This window comes from Pimephales promelas, chromosome 22 (genome assembly GCF_988280905.1).
Source record: "Pimephales promelas chromosome 22, fPimPro1.hap1.1, whole genome shotgun sequence".
NCBI classification, from domain to species: Eukaryota; Metazoa; Chordata; class Actinopteri; order Cypriniformes; family Leuciscidae; genus Pimephales; species Pimephales promelas.
This window is the reverse complement of record NC_142790.1, coordinates 3,748,579-3,770,728: the sequence shown is the minus strand read 5'-3', so window position 1 is coordinate 3,770,728 and position 22,150 is coordinate 3,748,579. Positions and strand designations below refer to the sequence as shown.

Sequence of the window (22,150 nt, the reverse complement as noted above, 5' to 3'; positions counted from 1 at the left end):
AAAGACGCGTTACGTGCGTAGAAATTCCTGCGGTGCGAATTAGGCGAAGAGCGCGTTGCGAATATGTTGCGCGAACTGAGCGTCTGGCGCGTGAAGCGCAAATGATTTATTTAGTTAGTGCTATTTGTGTTTACACGTTTGACGAGAATTCGCGTCTGCCGCCCGAGTTGAAAAATCTGAACTTTGGCGTCAATTTGCGCTGCGTTAACCAATCAGGAGCCTGCTGCTTGCTCACTTGGTTAAGTATCTGGATGCTTCAATAAATTATTTTGTAATATGACTAAATGCCTGGTGTGGTTCTAATGCACAACAAAGCACATATTTTATCATTTAAAACTTTAATTCAATATACGTGACAGGTTAATTTTGTATTAAATATTATTTATTCCATATCTAGATTATATGAAATATTATTATAATGTAAAGACAACCAACAACATACATGTGCATATGTTCGTGTCTGGACGTGAGAGAGAAAAAAATCACAGGACAGGTTAATAACTTTTGGAGGCTGGCTCTATTTATCATCAAAACAAAAATAAATGACAGATTAGATGGATGAGGGCGAGGGTGATCCTCGCTCCGATGCGGGACCACAGGTCATCAAACTGGGCGCTGGACAGGTGGAACTTGAAGTACTGCTGACAGCGGCCGTCATCCACTGCAGCTCCTGGATTTTGTCCGCCAATGGATTTTGATTCTGACGTGCGTAAATTTTGCTTTAAATTTTGTATTTACGCGTGTCAATTTCGCTCTTGATTCACGAATGGACTCAAAGTGTTCAAGCGTATAACTAGACGCATAGGCGTGAATTTGATGCGCTATTCACGTCTGGTGTCAACGCACAGTTAGGATGACAAGTTGTTATTTTAGATCTCAGAAGGGTGCTTGCGACGCCCTCTTTGCAGTCGATACGCGCCCTCGATACACACTTTTGCACTGATGCGAGCTCCAAAGCAGACTTCGTCCCGACAGTCAAAGTGGCTCTACGTCACAAAAGTGCGGACTCGTAGGAAGACCATAGAGACCAGATTATCAGAGCCTTGGTTATCAGATCTGATTATCGAAGCCTCCTGGCATTATGGTGGCAAGATTACATCTAGTACAACATGTTCTTGGAACAGCATTCCAATCGACCAATCAGATTTGATGGACAAGTTTACAGTTTCCGTCAAGTTTAGGCTTACAAGCAGGGTTAGGTGCTTGTGTTCACCTATCATTTTCCCTCTGATTTAATGGGTAAGTTATGGGTAGGGATAGGGTTAGGACTACATTCTTTTAAACAGGAATGTTGTTCCAGGATCAACAAGATATGGAACATGTCTGTCTGGGCAAAATCATGGTGACCCATGTGTGATGCAGCCTGTTTATGTTGATGTGGTTGGTTATTGTTTGAGTGTTAGATAAGAGATTTAAAAAAAACTTGGTAAACTCAGCTCCTAAGAGACCATGTAGACTGACTAATCCAAATGGGTGGATTACCTTACGTCTCGTGACGCAACATCAATCATATTATGCCTGAGAAAAAAACTACCACCACTGGCCTGAACGTTCATACACCCAAGATCAGTTTCTCTTTTTAACAAGTGAAAACTTGAAATTTGCTTTCATACTACTTGTATATTTTAGCCTGTATTTGAGTCCAGATTTGCACAATTTTCTATTTTCCTTAATGAATTAGATCACTCAAATTGAAAAGTCTTTCTAAACCCCTGTAATATTCTTCTATTGAACAGAAAAGTCCTATAAATAGAGTCCAAACAACTTTTTCACTATATTTCAAGTCTTGTGAATTCATAAATGTTTGTGTGATGAAGAGACCCAGATATTTGATGATGATATTATTATTGTAAACTAGCACAATGCTCAAACCTTTTATTTAATCTCGATCTTTTCAATGAATTAATTGATCTGGTTCACAAAACCTTTCTGAATGATTCCTTTATGCATCGTAACAATCTGGTTTTTATTCTTATGATCTTTATTTTTGAATTAACTATCCCTTTAAGAAGTGTCTTTTGAATTTGTGGATGATCATGAGTTGACCTTGTGCTGTCAGAAGTTTCACACACCCGTGATTACATGTACCAACACGTCCACGCATGGAGTACTAAATGCTCCAGTTACTATTGCTCTACCACTTCAAGTTTACTTCCTGCTCACATTGACCATGCAAATGTCCACCCCCCTCAATCGGACATAGCTTAGGGGCCAGAGGCAAATATCTTGGTTGGAGATTTCATGTATTTGTAATGCAAATCAGGCAGTAGAGGCATCCGCAAGCACAGAATAAATTCCTCTGGCCTTGAGCTTTGATAAGCATCTTGCTCCGAGCAAAGGGGGCTCTTGGAAAAGCTTTATGTTCTCACTCAGTTAACCTTTAACCTCTGAGTAAGCATAAAGTAAATTGGGTGATTTCCTTTTAGATTAGTTAAGAGTAGATCCAGGGTTTCAGCTGCTTCTCGGTTGTCAAGTTTTGAAAAATCGTAGCTGCTAAGTATTGCCTACAGGGTTATGAAGTTAAAATGGTAAAGCCAGAGTTTGCCTCCTTCCCAGATAGACTGATAGCAAAATCAATCCTGTTTTTTTCCTGGCTGATTACCATGTTAATGATATCATGGCTATTTGGAGATATCCATTTTAAAAACGTTAAACAGCCTAAGGTTATGTGGTGGACTTAGTTGGGCAAATGCTTATCTCCTGGTAAGAATTGTCTGGCCTGTGGTACTTTGAGCAAAGACCAGTAACCCACCTTAGAATACATGCTGTAAAACTAGCCTATTGTAATACCATGGTATTTTCATCTAATACAATAATTTTGTTGCTGCAGGACATTTTTGCAAGGTATCTAAAGAGAACATGTGTTTATCTGTCCTTGGGCCTTTAGACTGGGCCGGTACAAACTTCACTGCCAAGTGGACATTCCTGTATGGTAACACTATTCACAAACCTTTGCCAAACCCGCCAACATGGTCGAAAGGCCTCAGGGTCAGATATTCTCCATTAATCCTGCAGACCGACCCACTTGGCTTGACCTAATGTGGTCGGACAAGCTGGAATCCTCAACGGTATCCATGAACCTAACCCAACACTCCCTGACTCATTCCCTCCCCATGGAGGAGGACGATGGGTGTGGTTTTCATTCCAGTGTCTCTTTGCAGTTAATTGTACTTTTCTCTGAATAATAGAGCTAAACCGCACAGCTGTGTTTTGCGAATGAGTGAAGCAGGTGGAAATTTTTGTTTGCGTTGTCATGAAGCAAGCACATGTTTTGGTTTGCGGAACTTTTCTGTTGCTCTTACATGCCTGTTCACATGGGCATAATTGAATAATTTACATAATCAAGTAGGAAGGCAATGATGCACAACTTTGTCATTTGATTTTTGAGAGGCGAGAACAAGATTAGTTGGTTGTGATTGGGTGGTTTCTCAACTGGACCAGTGCCTGTGTTTACTAAGAGAGGACACATTGCTCAAGCAGGCGGGAGCTGATTGCTACTGTACCCCTGTCAGTGTGAAAACACAAGCCTCACTGCACTGTAACATGTGTTTGGACAAGTTCTCCTTTCACTCATGCCCTGCCTGTTGGTGCCTGTATCAAAATACAATGCTCTTTGGTTTCACAGACAATTTCAACAAGAATGGAATGAGTGCAGGGTGCGGGGTGATGAAATTACCCCCTGAAGAGATTGTCTCAACACATTTTTAATTTCCAATCAAGATTGTCCATTGAAAATACCTTTTGTCAAAAGTGGTGCAGACAGTTGTGCAGTCAATGTCAGTAAGCTAATGCATGAGTTTTTGCTCAGGATACAAAAGAACTGATCTAGAACCTAGTCAGTGTGAAACCAAGTCTGGAATCAGAGTCTTGTACCTTGTTTTGACTACTTTTTAAAGCATTATGTCAGGAATTCTTAATGGAGAAGGCAATCCCAGAATGCAGAAACAAGCTCATTGAAAAAAGTTTTGATTTTCTAGCAATTTAAATGGAATTGGTGATTCATTCCAGTTCCTCTGGGAGTGTCTGCATTGCTTTTGTTTGCACTCTGTTCAACTTTGTCGCATTGCCAATTTCTTGTGGCATTGTTGTTAACACCCAAGTGCAAGTAGTTGTGTGCAAAGACGACACCTGTTGTATATTTCGGAAAACCCTTAATTGTACTTCTTTTCTGTATGTATGCAGGGATCGGTAAGGTGAAAAGGAAAACAGGCATGCGTGAAACAGCCTCCAACTCGGACTCTGACTTCAATCCAGACAACAGCGAACGTCTGTATGACCTAAACCTTCCTGCGCTCGTCAAATTCAGCTACACGGCCGAACGGGAAGATGAGTTGTCGTTGGTTAAGGGCACAAGGGTCATCGTCATGGAGAAGTGCAGCGATGGCTGGTGGAGGGGGAGCTACAATGGCCATTCGGGGTGGTTCCCATCCAACTACGTGACGGAAGATGCAGATGGATCGGCGAGCAACGACTCTGCTGGCTTGTCGGAGAAGCTGGCTGCTGTTGTTCATAGTGTGAACGGCAACCGAGTGTTGCACACAGTACAGGCACTCTACCCGTTCAGCTCGGGCAACGACGAAGAGCTGAACTTTGAGAAGGGTGAGGTTATGGATGTTGTGGAGAAGCCAGAAAATGACCCCGAGTGGTGGAAGTGTCGCAAATCCGACGGGCAGATGGGACTTGTGCCGAAAAACTACGTGAATGTTCTGCAGGAGTCGCACAACTCAGCCAACATAGCAGGGCCGCCCACACCTGACTGTGACTACATTGAGCCTTCATCCAGTGGACGCTTCGCTGGCAAGCAGTGGTACTACGGGAAGGTGACGCGCCATCAGGCAGAAGTGGCACTCAACCTGAGGGGCACAGAGGGAGACTTTCTTATTCGGGACAGCGAGTCCTCTGTGAGTAGACTGAAATCTTCCTCATATTCTCATGAAGGTGCTCAAGTACCATAGTGCAGTCCTCATTTGAGGAAAACACCTTCAATGTGATGATTTTGAAATGTTATTTTTGAAGTGGAGAGTTTTCAAAAACACGTACTTCCTCGGTTACAAAAACGTCTTGAGCTGCCCTACCTAGACGGCATTTGTATTATGTTTTTGAGTATTATATAGCAACATGACAAACTGCAGAATCTTTTGGGAATCAATTGTGAGCCAATTCTTCCAGGTTTTGCTTGAGCTTGTGGATGATAATGCTACATTAGATCATACCAGCTGTCTAATGGTGCGTTCACACCGGACACGAATAGCACGTCAGGCGCGAATGATTTCAACGTTAAGTCATTACAAAGACGTGTTGCACACGTAAAAAATTCCTGTGGCGCGAATGAGGCGTAGAGCGTGGCAGACGCGAATACGCCTTATTCACGCGTCAAGTTTGCGCGAATGGAGCGTCTGCCGCGTTAAGCGCGAATGCTTTAGTTAGTGCTATTTGTGCATTCATGCGTTTGACACGAATTCGCGTCTGCCTTCCGAGTTGAAAAATCTGAACTTTGGCGTCAATTTGCGCCGCGTTAACCAATCAGGAGCCTGCTGCTTGCTCACTAGGGTGAAGGATCTGGATGCTTCAATAAATTATTTTGTAATATGACTAAATGCCTGGTGTGGTTCTAATGCACAACAAAGCAAATATTTTATCACTTAAAAGTTTATTTCAATATACAAGACATGTTCATTTTGTATTGAATGTTATTTATTCCATATCTAGATTATATGAAATATTATTATGATGTAAAGACAACCAACATATATGTGTATAAGTTCGTGTCTGGATGTGAGATTAGATTAGATGGATGAGGGCGAGGGTGATCCTCGCTCTGATGTGGGACAACAGGTCATCAAACTGGGCGCGGGACAGGCAGAAGTACCGCTGACAGCGGCCGTCATCCAGACGCAGCTCCTGGAGCAAGCAAATGGTGAAACTCGCCAAATGGTTCGCCACCGAAGGGTCCGGTGGACACAAATACGGCGACGATGATCCCCACGCCAGTGATCTGCTCTCCAGAGCAAATACAGGGCAGTGACTCTCTCGATGAATGCTCGATCAACATAAAAAAGATGGCCGCCAACGGGTTTCGATACTGACCATGACGCACAAATTAACACAAAGTGGTCAAGCGTCAAACTAGACGCGGTAGACGTGAATTTGATGCGCTATTTGTGTCCGGTGTGAACGCACAGTAAGTACCTCACTGTGTTTTGAGTTTTGAGATTACTGGTCTAAATTAACAATTTCTTCCCTTTCTCTTTACATTTTTGTTTTTCCAGCCCAATGACTTTTCAATATCACTGAAAGCTCAGTCCAAAAACAAGCATTTCAAAGTCCAGCTGAAGGACAACCTGTACTGCATCGGACAGCGCAAGTTTAACACAATGGAGGAGTTGGTGGAACACTACAAAAAGGCGCCCATCTTTACCAGCGAACAGGGCGACAAACTCTACCTGGTCAAGGCTCTGGCTTCCTCCTGATCCCAGTAGAAAGAATATCCAGTTAACAAGGACTACACTTCTAGACAGACTGGGAATATCAAGCATTCCATGAAAGGGAGGTACAGGGAGAGATGGACAATGACACTCCCGTTCATTTGCTCGGAAACTTGCTCATTTCATTGAGGGACACGCCCAATGTATCAAAATACAGTGTTTAGACCATAGGTGATGCAATGTATTTTGATGTTAACATGTATTAGAATTAAAAACTAGGTCTTTTGTTAATATATTCTTTTCATTCATTTCGAAAATGTATTGTTCATTTGTTCTTGAACTTCCCTGCCAATTTTTTTTTTAACTCTACTTTCAAGTGTCTGCTGTTGAAGTCCTCGCTGCAGAAGAACATGTTTCAAAGGTCTCACATACTGTCTGTTACTGCCTGCATTGCCTGAATGAAACAGAACTATTGAAATTGACCTAATCTGCTATATTTATTAGGAATTAATTTTCTGCCAAATGCTCAAACATTACAAGTGAGTTACCACAATGAATTGCCAGAATATTCAGATATAGGCACAGATTAAACTTGAACTGCAATCAATAATGGAAGTCTTGCATCTGAATGTTTCCAAACTTATATCAAGCTTTTAGTCTCATTTAGGATGACTACGATATTTTTGAGGGGTAAAGTTGCAGAATTTCTACTTCCTTGACAATCGAGGTGCAAATTATTGAGGCCTGTCAGCTAGTGCTTAATTTGTTATCCACACATCTTGGAACTGTTAGAATCCATGCTATGCCATACATATGATGTTTTGATGATAATCTCTGTTTCAAAGAGCTTAGCTGTGATTGATGTCTTCTACTAGACATGTATTTGAATGAACCTGGGAGTTTGTGCAAGACTTGCAGATCTTCATTGGAGCCTGAATTGCAATGCCATGACTAAAGAAGATTAAACTACATTGGTGCACACAATAGGTCTTTCATCATTCAGTGTTTTACTAATAAAGCTGTCTTTCGAGATCAAAGCTGCAATTCTTTTGACAAAACGAGTGACTTTTTGTTATCGATGGTTTAAAGCTTAATTAGGTGCTTTGTTTGGCACTCAATTGGTTGCTCACTGTCTCAAATGAAGCAGGTATTGTAGCGTAGAAGATGAATGAAGGCAGCATTGTGAGCTCTGGTTTCAAGGAAGCATCTACTTCGCTTGGCGATCAAGATCTGCAGTGCTGCTTCCTTGTAGTTTTCATCAGGTTGTGATAAACGGTGAGAGATGTTCCATTGAGGATCAGATGTTTTTATGTAAAACTTCATAGATAAGTATGTTTGGAGGACCAGGCAATGGAAAAGACACTTCCCTGGACACGTCTCCATTTCAAGTTGGAAAAATATGGACGCTTCTTTTCTCATGAGGAGGGTGATGATCTGGGCTCTCCTCCAGGACACCATCACTATTACCATGATCACTTCTCCAGCTGTTTGGAGCCGGACTGAGGCAAGAGTTGAGGAAAGGGTTTTTTGAGGAGTGTGTGGAAAAATCGCCAAGACATGCAGAGTTTGGTCGAGCGTTTTAGTCTTGGATTTAGTGGAAATGTCAGATTTCTGTCAATGTGACACTTTGTGTTAAGGAGAGTGGGTCTCAACTGGTTTTGCTTCAGGACAAAGTGATGACTCAACAGTACCAAACAATATTTTAATTTTTCTTTAGTTTAGTAGTTTTGTTGATGGTTTAAGGATTCCAAGCAGCCAGACCTTATTGGATAATAACATCCAGCAAGACCTTGTCAGTTACATTACCCAGTTTTGGGTTGTGACGTACCAGTTGAGATCCATTTGTTTTGGAGGAGGGATTTCTGAGATGTGTTGTCTCATCACATAGCTTGTGCCTTCATCTCAGTTGTTGGAACCAATGGTTTGGTGTTCCTCTTCGTTATTCTAAGATCCGCACATTGTTGTTTGAGTATAGCTTTGCATGTGCGCAATGTGCCCCTGATAAGTGACTGATGTGCACGGACCATGTCCTGGTCACACAAACATTCCCATTGGGGAACTTATCCTGATTTGCCTCCTGACTGAAGTGACCTTACCATCTGGACCTTAGTCAGGTTAAAAGCCATATTTAAGTTCAGTGGGTTAAACCAACTGTCCAATCTTAGGCAGTGTGTCCACCAAAGCATTTTTAGCTTATATGGAAAATGCATAGCTTTTTGATCAAGGGAACCCATGCGCCGCTAGCTTCCGAGTTGTCCTACAAAGTGACGTCATCACTTTGGCACTCTATTGTTTTGGTCAATTTAAATCAAAACATTTTTATTGCTATTTCCTCTAGTGAATTTATATAGTGAATGTGCCGGAAAACTCCTTTTCCTTGATTTACTGAAGCTTATGCACATGCTAAAATATTGAGCATCTGGCTCGCTCATTGGTGCGCCATTGGCTACTGTATATCCAATGGCGTGGGGGCGTCTCTAAGGGGCAACCAATGAACTTAGCCCTACGTCATTACGCGATCTTCAGTCATCGCGTACCTTCGCGGGGTTTCAGACACGTGACACGACTTCCACCAATCAGATGCATCACTGTGGGATTGTTCAGGATTTTAGGTAATGAAGTACTTATCCAGTACATCGCGAATAAAAGGGATTTATCTTATAACAAAGTTAGTGCCCCATGATCTTTTGGCGTTTATATGCACATATACAATCACTTAGTACAGCCGTAGCTGGTTTTAAGTCTACCATGTATGGTTACGTTTTTATGGCTTATATCCCAAATGTCAATGGAGAAATTGTATTGAATTTTTACTTCCGGCACCGGCTGTGGGCGGGACTGTGATGCTCTATTGGTCGCAAATACAATGACCCTGGTAGTGACGATTCTGTGATCTACAGTGTTTCACGTTAAATTTTAGTACCCGTATGGTACAGACCAGGTACCATTTAAAGCGAGTCGTACCATACCGTATCATAACTTGCAGTGGAAAAGCGCCAAAGCGTGCCGTATCCGAACCATGCAGTGAAAAAGCGCCATTAGTTCAATCCTCTGGATCCTCTAACGATCAATTCAAGCATATAGATTTAGTGACTGAATCTATTTGTGTATCCGATTGGAATCTTATCTTGACGATTGACTGTCCACATTGTGTATCGCAACTGTTCCCCGCTTTGGTTTTCCGGAATATCTTTGGTTTTTATGGCAATGACGTTGCCTTGGTAGGCATACGCCAAGTATTGGGGTTTGCAATACAGATGTTGTCTTATTTTCAACATGACTATGTGCAGAACTGTGTCAGGTTTTATTCCGTGCTGTCGACTCTGCCGCTTTAAAATCACGTCTCCATTTTATTGTCGTCGTCTCTCTCGACCGGCACTTTGCAACACAGTTTTGTTTCTATTACAATGTCTGACGTGTTTACGTTTTACGTGGCGTGAGAAAGTGACATAAACCACGCGAAATCCGATCAGAGCAGTCCGACTGAAACGGATCTCCAGAAATGCGATTTGAATAGGATTTCAAACCACACATGAATGTAGCTCGAAACTGATCCGTAAGTGCCGTTTACTCTTGCTAAATATGGTTTCCAATCGGATATGCTCAAAAATCTGATTTGGACTGACAAACCGTTCATGGACACGGAGGTGTTGTGAAAATGAAATGTAGTTGTATTCTCACTGTCTCCATGAAGATGATACCATTCCTCTAATGTAATAGGAATTTATTGATCTGTACAAAGGAAGAAATAAACAACATAAATCAATATTGACATCTCTTTTATGTCATCCAGAGCAGAAAATGTGGCGTCACGGAATTTAAATGGTTAGGAAGTAGGCTACATATAAAGGCTTAGAGTAAATGTCATTTGAAAATGTTATCCTGCATGAGTTTATCTTCCACTGCTATGGAAATTACAATGATGGCATTTGATGAAGACCTGCTGGGAATTATAATGACTTCACTCATGCTGTGCGTGACACAATTAAGACAAAAACAAAATTCATACTGAAACATGTTGCTATAGAGAGAGAACAGGAGGGACACCGTGTGACTCAAATGACAAGCGTCTGCATAGTTCCCTAAATACAAAAATGTATACTCTCCATGATTTTGCAACCAAAGACAGTGGAAATCCCTAAAATGCTAATGCGGATGACCATACTGTATTATTAGCTTACATTTGCCTGCAACGTCAGGGTGTATATATATATATATATATATATATATATAGGCTATATAAACCCTGACGTTGCAGGCAAATGTAAGCTAATAATACAGTACGGTCATCCGCATTTAGCACTATATATATATATAGTGCTAATGCGGATGACCATACTGTATTATTAGCTTGCATTTGCCTGCAACGTCAGGGTGTATATATATATATATATATATATATATATATATATATATATATATATAAACCCTGACGTTGCAGGCAAATGTAAGCTAATAATACAGTACGGTCATCCGCATTAGCACTATATATATATATATATATATATATATATATGTGTGTGTGTGTGTGTGTGTGTGTGTGTGTGTGTGTGGTGGAAGTATCATAATAGTCTTTAAAGAATGTAGGCCTACTGAAACTCGCATTGACTTTATTTGTTTTGACATTAGCAGGAAATTAATCCGGAAAGCCAACACTGTCTTTCCTTATTAGGCACTAACATAATGTCTAAATGACTAAAGACATTCCTCAATTATTACACTTTTTGACGATAATGTTAGTGTGAACATGCCTCCTCAAGAGTCTGATGGCTGTAAAGATGCCAGCTCAACTGCGCCCTCCAGTGGCCAACAGCAGACTTTACAAACATGCAATACATCACACTAGTTCACATGCTACCCACCCACCCTACACATACAGTGTGTAAAATCTGTATTCGTGAATCTCAAATAGTGTTTTTTTTTATTTTTTTAATTGCCATACTGTATCTTGTGGAACGGTTCGTGATGATTCTCACAATAATTTCAGTAATCCCAGGCTGAATCCACCACAGCAGTCTTTAAATGTATCACTCTTAAAGTCATCATACAATTAAATGAATAAATTAAGGCAGATACCCATGTTTCCAAGCACAGGTTTATGGTGTGGTTGTTTCTAGCATTCTGGCTATGTTGAAAATAGCTTAGCTTCATTGTATATGATGTATATTTTCAGAGATTAAGTAAACAAGTAGGCTTTATTACTCACATTTTAACTGTATTATATTACATTGTTTTCACAATAATTTAGTGGCGTCTTCACTTTTATGTTGTGTTTTTATAATGTTGGGGTCAAGCAATATTTTTAGTACCCTGTAAATTAAATTAATACTATTTTCCAGCAAGGACACATTAATTTGATCATACAATGTAGCGAAAGATTTCTATTTTAAATAATTAAATAATCCAGAAAAAAGTAGCATGGCTTTGATCACAGGAATAAATGACAGTTTACTATATATTCACATAGAAAAGGATTATTTTACATTGTAATACTATTTCACAATGTTCCTGTAATTATGATCAAATGAATGCAGACGTTCAAAAACACTACAAGATCTTACTGACCCCAAACTTTTTGTGTAAATATAAATATGTATACATAAACTGTATACACCGCAGCAACAGTAAGAATAGTGTGTTAGGGTGCTATTTTAAACACAGCCAGTCTCTACACACCCTCTCCAGCAAAAGACATCATTTTATTGCATAACAGAAATATGCAATTTGGGATTGTGCATACGCACACATGATTCATTTCAACATTCAAAAGTTTATTCATAGATCTGGATGGCGAGTGACATCATATCTCATGATCACATGATCCAGATTGGAAGGGAATATGTGTGGGCCTGTAACCCTCTTGTGTTTGTCCTTCCAGCAGTGACGGAGGAAGCTCACACACACACACACACACACACACACACACTCCTGCCACATCACCAGTCCACCGGGACACTTCACTGCTTCTGGCTCTCAGCCTCTGGTTATCTGTGATCGCTCGGAAGAAATGTCTACACGACCAAATTAAAACACTGTATAGTGTTGAAATATTAAAATATGATAAAGTGAATCAAAGTGCATACATTTAAACCGTTAAAAGTTTTCATTCAGAAATGAATATTTGGGGCAAAATAATGTTGATTCGTCTGATGTTGACCTCATTTCCTGTAATAGGCCATACATGGAGTGTTGTATTTTACCCAGAATATTCCTTTAAAGTGCCCCATTACGCTATTTTAACTAAGGATCATGTTGGAGTTGGATCTTATTGAGGTGGAAAAACAGTTCATTTTAGTGAAATTACTAAAACTGAAAGGCAGAAATGAGAGAAGACGTCGGAGGAGATGGTACATGCGGAAATACGTAGGAGGAAATGCGATGCTACCAAGCCGACCAATCACGATCTTGCGGTCCGCGTCGTCGCAACGTGTAGTTACATTTTTAAAGAGGTGCGCGTCAGGGTACGGCGAAGGGTATGCGGTATGGGACTGTGCGTATGCTACGCCGTACCAACCGCGCGCACCCTACGCAGAAGTATAAATTGGCCTTTAACCTCTTCTCCGAGAGCCTGCTCTGCTCTGATTGGTCAGATGACCCAGTCTGTTGTGATTGGCCTACTCTGCTCTGATTGGTCAGATTGTCTACTCTGCTCTGATTGGTCAGATGGCCCAGTCTGTTGTGATTGGCCTACTCTGCTCTGATTGGTCAGATGGCCAAGTCTGTTGTGATTGACCTACTCTGCTCTGATTGGTCAGATGGTCTACTCTGCTCTGATTGGTCAGATGGTCTACTCTGCTCTGATTGGTCAGATGGCCTAGTCTGTTGTGATTGGTCTACTCTGCTCTGATTGGTCAGATGACCCAGTCTGTTGTGATTGGCCTACTCTGCTTTGATTGGTCAGATGGTCTACTCTGCTCTGATTGGTCAGATGGCCCAGTCTGTTGTGATTGGTCTACTCTGCTCTGATTGGTCAGATGGTCTACTCTGCTCTGATTGGTCAGATGACCCAGTCTGTTGTGATTGGCCTACTCTGCTCTGATTGGTCAGATGGTCTACTCTGCTCTGATTGGTCAGATGACCCAGTCTGTTGTGATTGGCCTACTCTGCTCTGATTGGTCAGATGGCCCAGTCTGTTGTGATTGGCCTACTCTGCTTTGATTGGTCAGATGGCCCAGTCTGTTGTGATTGGTCTACTCTGCTCTGATTGGTCAGATGGCCCAGTCTGTTGTGATTGGTCTACTCTGCTCTGATTGGTCAGATGGCCCAGTCTGTTGTGATTGGCCTACTCTACTTTGATTGGTCAGATGGTCTACTCTGCTCTGATTGGTCAGATGGTCTACTCTGCTCTGATTGGTCAGATGGCCTAGTCTGTTGTGATTGGTCTACTCTGCTCTGATTGGTCAGATGACCCAGTCTGTTGTGATTGGCCTACTCTGCTTTGATTGGTCAGATGGTCTACTCTGCTCTGATTGGTCAGATGGCCCAGTCTGTTGTGATTGGTCTACTCTGCTCTGATTGGTCAGATGGTCTACTCTGCTCTGATTGGTCAGATGACCCAGTCTGTTGTGATTGGCCTACTCTGCTCTGATTGGTCAGATGGTCTACTCTGCTCTGATTGGTCAGATGACCCAGTCTGTTGTGATTGGCCTACTCTGCTCTGATTGGTCAGATGGCCCAGTCTGTTGTGATTGACCTACTCTGCTCTGATTGGTCAGATGGTCTACTCTGCTCTGATTGGTCAGATGACCCAGTCTGTTGTGATTGGCCTACTCTGCTTTGATTGGTCAGATGGCCCAGTCTGTTGTGATTGGTCTACTCTGCTCTGATTGGTCAGATGGCCCAGTCTGTTGTGATTGGTCTACTCTGCTCTGATTGGTCAGATGGTCCAGTCTGTTGTGATTGACCTATTCTGCTCTGATTGGTCAGATGGCCCAGTCTGTTGTGATTGGTCTACTCTGCTCTGATTGGTCAGATGGCCCAGTCTGTTGTGATTGGTCTACTCTGCTCTGATTGGTCAGATGGTCCAGTCTGTTGTGATTGACCCACTCTGCTTTGATTGGTCAGATGGCCCAGTCTGTTGTGATTGGTCTACTCTGCTCTGATTGGTCAGATGGTCCAGTCTGTTGTGATTGACCTACTCTGCTCTGATTGGTCAGATGGCCCAGTCTGTTGTAATTGGTCTACTCTGCTCTGATTGGTCAGATGGCCCAGTCTGTTGTGATTAGTCTGCTCTACATTGCTAGGTCGATTTCAGCAGGAAGTAAAGCTGGAATCACTGACTCGTTTCATGGAAGTCCAGAATCACTTCTTTCTTTTGTGAGACAATAATGTATCTGCACTCTAATCTTTGAAACTTTGGAGACCTTTTACAGTCAAACACTGCTGTATTGCACACTAGATGAAAAGTAATATCTTTTTAAAAAAGCATAATAGGGGCACTTTAAGATTTGTGTAATTTTTTTGTTTTTTGTTTTTTAATTACAGTTGTATACTGATTCGACTGTGTCATTATGGCATATGTTAACAATCCATTGATGATCCCTGTGCCGATATACTGGACTGCAGGACGCTGGCATCTCATCAGAAGTAGAGTCTGTCAGAGATGGCCGCTGGAAAGTGGGTCATTATTTGCATGCGAATCCACCAGTGCGGCTCCATAGGGTTGTACCGTGTGTATGGCCGTTTGGACATGATGGCATCCGTGATGTCGTCTAAAACCGGCTCGACTTCTCGCTGGCCGCTGTTGCAGTAGGAGCGCATAAGAGCCATGTACTGCTCAAAGTGGGCTTTCCCATAGTCCTCCTGGACACCAGGGGGCGCCTCCTTCCACAGCTTCTCTGCTGTTGTCGTGACTATGTCGCGCGTTAGGATGCCTGTGGCCACGATAAAGTTTCCGGGCTCAATGATGGAAACATTGACGCCCCAAGCCTTCATTTCATACCTGAGACAGTCAGAAAAAGCCTCAACTCCATATTTGGAAACACAGTAAGGGGATCGGAGAGCGTTTCCCATTCTGCCGTACATGCTAGCGATGTTCACCACACGACCTGTGACCAAAAGACAAAAAAAGTTAAGAGCGGTGCAGAGGACTACACACAATTACAATTTAAATAACTGTTTTCTATTTTAAAATATGTTAACCCTTTCCTCGCCATTGACGAAACTGTCTGTCTTTCTGTGTTTTTACTGTTATACGGTAGGGGGCGCTATTACGCATCTTCTGAAAGAGTACAAAATCTCCTGATCAAAACACAGGCGAAGACGAAGCAGAAAAAAGGTGATATCATACACTGTAAAAATGAATATGCTTTATCTAATCAATAGAATTGTGGCAACAGATTACAAGCAATATTATTAATTAAAATTAACAAATTAGAATTGAGTAATAATTAATCAAATTAATTCCTTTAAAGATTAATCAAGAACTCTTTATTTTATATTGCCAACATTTGAAGACACCTGATGTTAACAAGCAGAATCACTGAAGGAGAAAACCGTCATTTTAAAACAAACACTGATCACCATAATGGTGACTTAAATTTATGTTTTTTTGGTCGTTGTTGTAAATTTTACTCATGTTAAATGGTTAACTTTTAAGCAATTAATTTGATTAATTATTACTCAATTCTAATTTGTTAAATTTAATTAATAATATTGCTTGTAATCTGTTGCCACAGTTTTTTGATTAGATGAAGCATATTCATTTTTACAGTGTATGTAAGCAGATGTATATGTAAAATAACGCGACCATTAAAATGAAACAGCATATAAAACAAAACTGCCTGATGTTACTGAATGAAGTGTCGACTCAGGACGAGCGGCAGGACTGTGAAGCTTCAGGGGTGTTGATGCACTCGATAGACTCCATCTGTGTTTCGATCATCGTTCTGAATCCCATCCAGATGTAGTCTTTGACAAAAACATCAGCTTTTTGCTCAAAATGTTGTTTTATTTAAGTGTTTTTATTTTTCTCAGCAGAGGCTCTGTCCTTTAATTTGATTTATATCATTGTCAGATATATTTATACAACAAAATATTCTGGGGCCCCATGAAAGTTTTGTGAAAAGGATCAAAAATGCTGGCGGTGGCTGGCAACCTTTTTTTTACGCTGGTGAAGAAAGAGTTTTTAGCATCATTACAACAATTTAAAAAATATAAAAATTCACTGAAAATGTTGGATCACAAAATTGAACACAGTGAAAGTGTGTGTCAGGCCACACACTCCAAAGTCCATTTGCTTTAATCATTGATCCATTCAGATCCAAACATTCCTTTAATTCAGGGACAAATTAACAGAAGCAAAAATATTAACATTCCTATGCAACTTTTGAGTTAATCTGAGCCAAATAACATATACTCCGTAGCCCAAAGTTCATTTAAACAAATGCCCGTTTTCATGCGTATGTTTACTGCACCTTTGGCCCTGCGGATGAGAGGCAGGAAGGCTTTTGTGACTCTGATGGTTCCCCACAGGTTGACCTCTGACACCTGTTTATACGTGTCCATGCTTGTGAACTCCACCTCACCGAACGTGGAGATGCCAGCATTGTTGACCACAGCCCACAGACCTGCACAACACACACACACACAGATGAGCAGACATCCTGAGCACATTCACACAGTTGTGAAATATATACAAACACTGGAAGTCATAATTTGGAATAATCAAGATTTTTATATATTTTGCTTTTGAAAGAAGTCTCTTCTGCTCACAAAGGCAAAATTTGATTAGAAATACAGTAAAAACTGTAATATTGTGAAATCTTATTATTTAAAATAACTGTTTTCTATATGAATATATTTTAAACTGGAATTTATTCCTGTGATTGTAACTGTCATTACTCCAATCTCCAGTGTCACATGATCCTTCAGAAATCACATTATGATGATCTGATGAAACATTTATGATTATTATCAATGCTAAAAACAGTATATATATATATTTCACTTTTTTTACTCACTTTTGTAAATCTGAAAAATATTTTCATTGTTCATCTTAAAAACAGTACAAGTAGAAATCAGCTGACAGCAGGTTTTAAACTGTGATGCATTTAATTATCAACATTAGAGCAATAATAAAAGACTATTATATCACCATGACCGGTAAGTTTTCCTTTTTGGCCATTTAGTTTCAGAAACAGGATTTTTATAATGTTTTGACAATCCTCTTCACTTCTGATCTCGCCGGTTTAGCTGATATTTCCACATTTCCTCTGCCATCTGTCGTTTGATTCTACACAGCCGTAGATGGTGTGTGTGGCACAGTGATTGACAGTCATTATTCTCTCTAATCAAATGAGCTTTAATAGTTAATAGCACTCTTCAGATTAATGGCTGGTAATAACTTTTCACATGTGCTATAAACCAGATGACTAGATCCATGAGCAACATATATTTCCTTGAAAATAGGGCATAACACTATAAACCAGTTAACTAGTTTACAAAGCACATTAATATTCACCAACATAAACTCAAAACTGAAGCTGATCCTTATGTTTCTCCTGAATATGATGAAATAAATCATATTTAAACTGAAGACAAACTGATCACTAAAGGATCAGGCTGCAGTTGTGTGTTCCTGTAGGAGCTATTTTGAGTTTAGTTTAATCTAAATTGTTGTGCTAGTGGAGCACTGGAATGTTTTGTTAGATTTAGGATCCTTTATTTTGTAGGGACTTTTATTTTGACAGTTGGTCAGAATGTTTGAATAAAAAGATGGCCGCTTCTCACTTTTTCAAACACAAGAAAAGAACAAGGAAGCTGTTGGAACGTACAAGCATACAGTTCTTTACTTAGCTATCGAATCACAATTGAACACTACTTGGACATTAGTTTTGACATTTAAGTTGTGCCTTTTAACCAACTTTCTTCAATCAACTACCAATCGTTTGTTGGATTACTGGAATGCATCCTTTGTCTGATACTACCTGCTGGAACTCCATCTCATCCACTGCAAAAAAGGTACAATTCAAGTTTCTTTGGGTTGGATAGCTTGTCAAATAAGTAAACCGATACGTCCCAGTGGTGGTACGCCATCACAGTTCCTGTATGCGGTTTATGGGGACATAAATGTGTATAATGACAACGTGAACATGGTTTATGAGGATACTTCCTGTGTCATCATAAACCATTGACACATCTAACGACTAGCTGAAACATCCTAAGACTGAACTGAACACACATACAGACGGTCTCATCGACTGGAGCAGATTTTAAACACAGACTGAACGCATTCTGCACAGTTTGACCTGCGGGCAGTGGCCGCAAACGCACACGTCCATGGGGAGCAGGACTAATACATTTAGGATTTTTTAAAGGACGTTTAATTTCCGAGAATCGCGATGCTTTTGAAGTATCGGTGCAACGTGCAAGATATGACTCGCATGTATTTAACACGATAATTTTTTTTAACTCATCATACAAAATCATTCCGATTTCTGAAAATTGGAAAACGTTGCATCAACTAATCAATCATTTTAATATACTGACAGGCCTGATTTTTAATAGAAAAAAAATAAATCTGCATATAATTGTATATAAAAAATTAAAAAAATTAAAAAAGTGTTCACATATTGAAGAACATGAAGCCGATAAATCTCCACAAAAAAACAAAAACAGAACAGAGAAAGAGAACGCCACAGCGCTCGTAATAAAACAAGAAACAACATTAGCTTGCTTTCAGAGATGGCGAGACTGAGGGATTTAAATGTTGTAAAAGTGACGCAGAGATGAAGGTGTTTTTATTATTCGACAGGTGTGTAAGGTATATTATTGAACAGGTGAATTACCATATGTATATTACCATTATCTATTTGTCTACTGAGTCATTTCATTGAGGTTGCTGTAAGAATTGTTGTAAGAAAAGTACAGAATCTATTAATGGTTAAAGCTACAGTACGTCTTCAGATAGTCAGCTTGAGATCCTCTCCATCTAAACTGGTTTTATCTATTAAGCCTAGCAGTGCATGTTTTTATGAGCAGTGTTATTTAATATAATTATGCACAATCAAAACATTGTTCTTCTGCAAAATGCATGCAGTTTTGTTTTTTAACCACTAGAGGGCCAAAAGCTGCAAGCCCTTAATCCTGTAATTGTGGACAAATGTGGGCACAGAGGACTCAGGTGTGATCCTAATTTTTATTTATTATAAATGTTATATCACTGTCTTTGATAAAGTTTTGTCTATCCATTTATGGTGTTTTTTATTTTTTATTTTGGGGGTATTTTTGAATTTATTTACTTCAAAAAGTACCATATTTTCTATGTAAATTATGCTTATTTTTATGTTTTTTGTTTGATTTTTTTTAACTACATTAAAATATCATTCCAATACGTTCTTAGAGCTAAAACCTAAAGATGAAGTGACTTTGCTGTCACCTGGTGTCTTATTTTAGCTTATTTTAGACTGCTCTAAATTACAGTTTTTCCCGTTCATTTCTATGGGTGCCCATTTTTGACCCAAATACAAAATTAAGGAGGTTTTTTCACCCACTTAACATTGTAGAACTGAGTAAAAAAAAATTGTGTGTGTGTTCAGGAGGCAAACTTAGGAAAAGTAGCCTTGTATGGCTCAGATCAAGGGAAGTATTTTTTAAAAATAAATCAAAACTATTTTGCCCACATTTGTCCAGAATACGGTTTTAGGGTTAAATTATTACCTATAAATAAATAAAAACAAACTAAGCACAAATAGCAATATTTAAAATAATAATATTAAAAGGACAAATTCACATAGCGAATATATAAAATGTTATATGAAATTATCATGAAAACTAAAAAAATTATTAAAATGAAAGCTTATTTAAAATATATAATATAGCTAAAATGAAAACTAAAATAACACTGTTAACTAACCAAAATAGAAAGAAATTACATAAAAAATAAGAAAAAATAAAATAAATTATTTTATAATTAAAATAAATGTAAAAAAAAAAATGTGGCTATTTTCATCAGTATTGTCTCAAGCCTCACCTTTCTCCGAGTCTTCAAGGTTATCAGTGACAAACTGAAGCGCCCGAGAGACTTGCTCCTCACTGCAAACGTCCAGCTGAACGACCTTTAACCTCTCCGAATGAACTCGCTCCAGTTCCTGCGCACCATCTCCATCCTCATTACACACACACACACAATAAACCAGCATGACGTTACACACACTGCAGGCTGTGCCATTACTCTGAATCAACAAATAACAATATCATAATAATATTACATAACCGTGATATGAAAAGTTGGACATACTGCTGTAATTATGAAACGGTTTCACACAGAACACCGTGTTGCCATTACGTAAGAATGATTCGCAAGAATCTTGTGAAATATATTTCATCATCTGAAGCGGCCGTGACTTTATGCCTGCGGTGGTTTTCTGATTATTTATCAACTGATGCGCAACAGAAGCTCGAGTGGGAATAGGTGAACCATTACCTTAAACAAACAACCTGCAAACACAGTAAAGCCGAGCTTGTGGAAGTGCTTAGCCAAGGCCAGTCCAAACCCAGAGTCGCAGCCAGTCACCAGCACGGCTTTCCCTTCAGCCTAAAGAGGAAATATTACACAATGTAAATATTTCATAATGTGTGCCAACAATCCACTGCCCCGGCGAGGGAGGAACAACACCTCGTCTGAGCGGGAAGGAGGTTTTCAATCTGTGGTCAGCTGATCTCAAATCAGTCGTCATTGATAAAATAACCAGCTTTAGTTTAAAAGATAAATCAACTCGAATGATTGTGTTACCATAAATTAGAATATAAAGGTACTTTATATTAGCTAAAATTCATTTCAATAAAATAATTAATAAAAATAACAACAAAATATTACTTTTTATATAATAACTATGTTATACAATGTAACAAAGCATACGAAATATAACATAATGTTATAATATAACATGTAATTATTTTTACATGACCTAAAAAAATGTTTTAACCTGTCCCTAAAATTACAAATTACACACACACACACACACACACACATTGCATGCATTTTTATAGCTGATATCTCGATCATTCATTCACACTATCAAGGCTGAAATTAAAAGACAAAATACAAAAAAACAATATCATGCATTTTCATTTGTATAACGTTATACATTTATTGCAGGACCAATTTTTATAGCTGATGAATTTATAGCTACATAAAATAAACTAAATAAATAACAAGCAAATATACATAATATATAAATATATGTTGCATAATACTACCATTCATGCCACACATGCGCTGCATAAATGTCTATATCACGCACCATGAGTTTGCCTGTACTGTAGTGTAGTGTAGTGTACTGTACCGTCAGTGTCCCGCGGGGGAGTCGAGGCATGGCTACGTACAGCACGAACAGCGCGTACACCAGCACTATGCACTCGGTGACGCTGGTCTCCGGGAACCCGCAGGCCCGCGCGCACAGGTTGAGCACTGACGGCAGGCCGAAGCCGAGGACGAGCGTGAGGAACACCGAGAAGAAGACGAGAAGCGAGACTCTCAGCATCCGCAGAGACGCCATCTTGACCAGCACTGCTCTCTCTCTGCTGCTCACAAAACTCTCTGTTCACTGTTGTGTTCACACAGCTCTGGCGGAGGCGGGGCCGTGGACCCACAGTTTATGAATTATGCAAAGATACGCAAACTACAGTATCTTAACCCAGAGCCGAAATAAAGCGAACACGGTTAAGGGGCGTATATATATAATATATAATATATAATATATAATATATATATATAATATATA

The 22,150-nt window shown here is 39.8% G+C and overlaps 3 protein-coding genes across 6 annotated transcripts in view; 2 read left to right on the top strand and 1 right to left on the bottom strand.

Moving 5' to 3' along the window:
- Positions 1 to 10,191, top strand: part of nck1b (NCK adaptor protein 1b) — a 60,657-nt gene extending 50,466 nt beyond the window's left edge. For all 3 annotated transcript variants that reach the window (XM_089125905.1, XM_089125906.1, XM_089125907.1), the window contains 2 exons: positions 4,183 to 4,901; positions 6,270 to 10,191. In XM_089125905.1, the coding sequence (XP_088982031.1) occupies positions 4,183 to 4,901; positions 6,270 to 6,470 (920 nt within the window). In that variant the 3' untranslated portion in view covers positions 6,471 to 10,191. The remainder of the gene's footprint in view (positions 1 to 4,182; positions 4,902 to 6,269) is intronic.
- An 827-nt stretch (positions 10,192 to 11,018) lies between these two features.
- bdh1 (3-hydroxybutyrate dehydrogenase 1) lies at positions 11,019 to 22,062 on the bottom strand. Its single transcript, XM_039667430.2, has 5 exons — positions 21,713 to 22,062; positions 20,851 to 20,961; positions 20,398 to 20,533; positions 16,841 to 16,993; positions 11,019 to 15,472 (listed from the first exon to the last, which is right to left on the bottom strand). The coding sequence occupies exons 1-5, from the start codon at positions 21,923 to 21,925 to the stop codon at positions 15,006 to 15,008; spliced, it is 1,080 nt and encodes a 359-aa protein (XP_039523364.2). The 5' UTR covers positions 21,926 to 22,062; the 3' UTR covers positions 11,019 to 15,005.
- The window catches only part of sugct (succinyl-CoA:glutarate-CoA transferase), a 339,439-nt gene continuing 335,292 nt past the window's right edge, over positions 18,004 to 22,150 (top strand). For both annotated transcript variants that reach the window (XM_089125903.1, XM_039667426.2), the window contains exon 1: positions 18,004 to 18,386. The gene's annotated coding sequence lies outside the window, so the exon portion shown is untranslated. The remainder of the gene's footprint in view (positions 18,387 to 22,150) is intronic.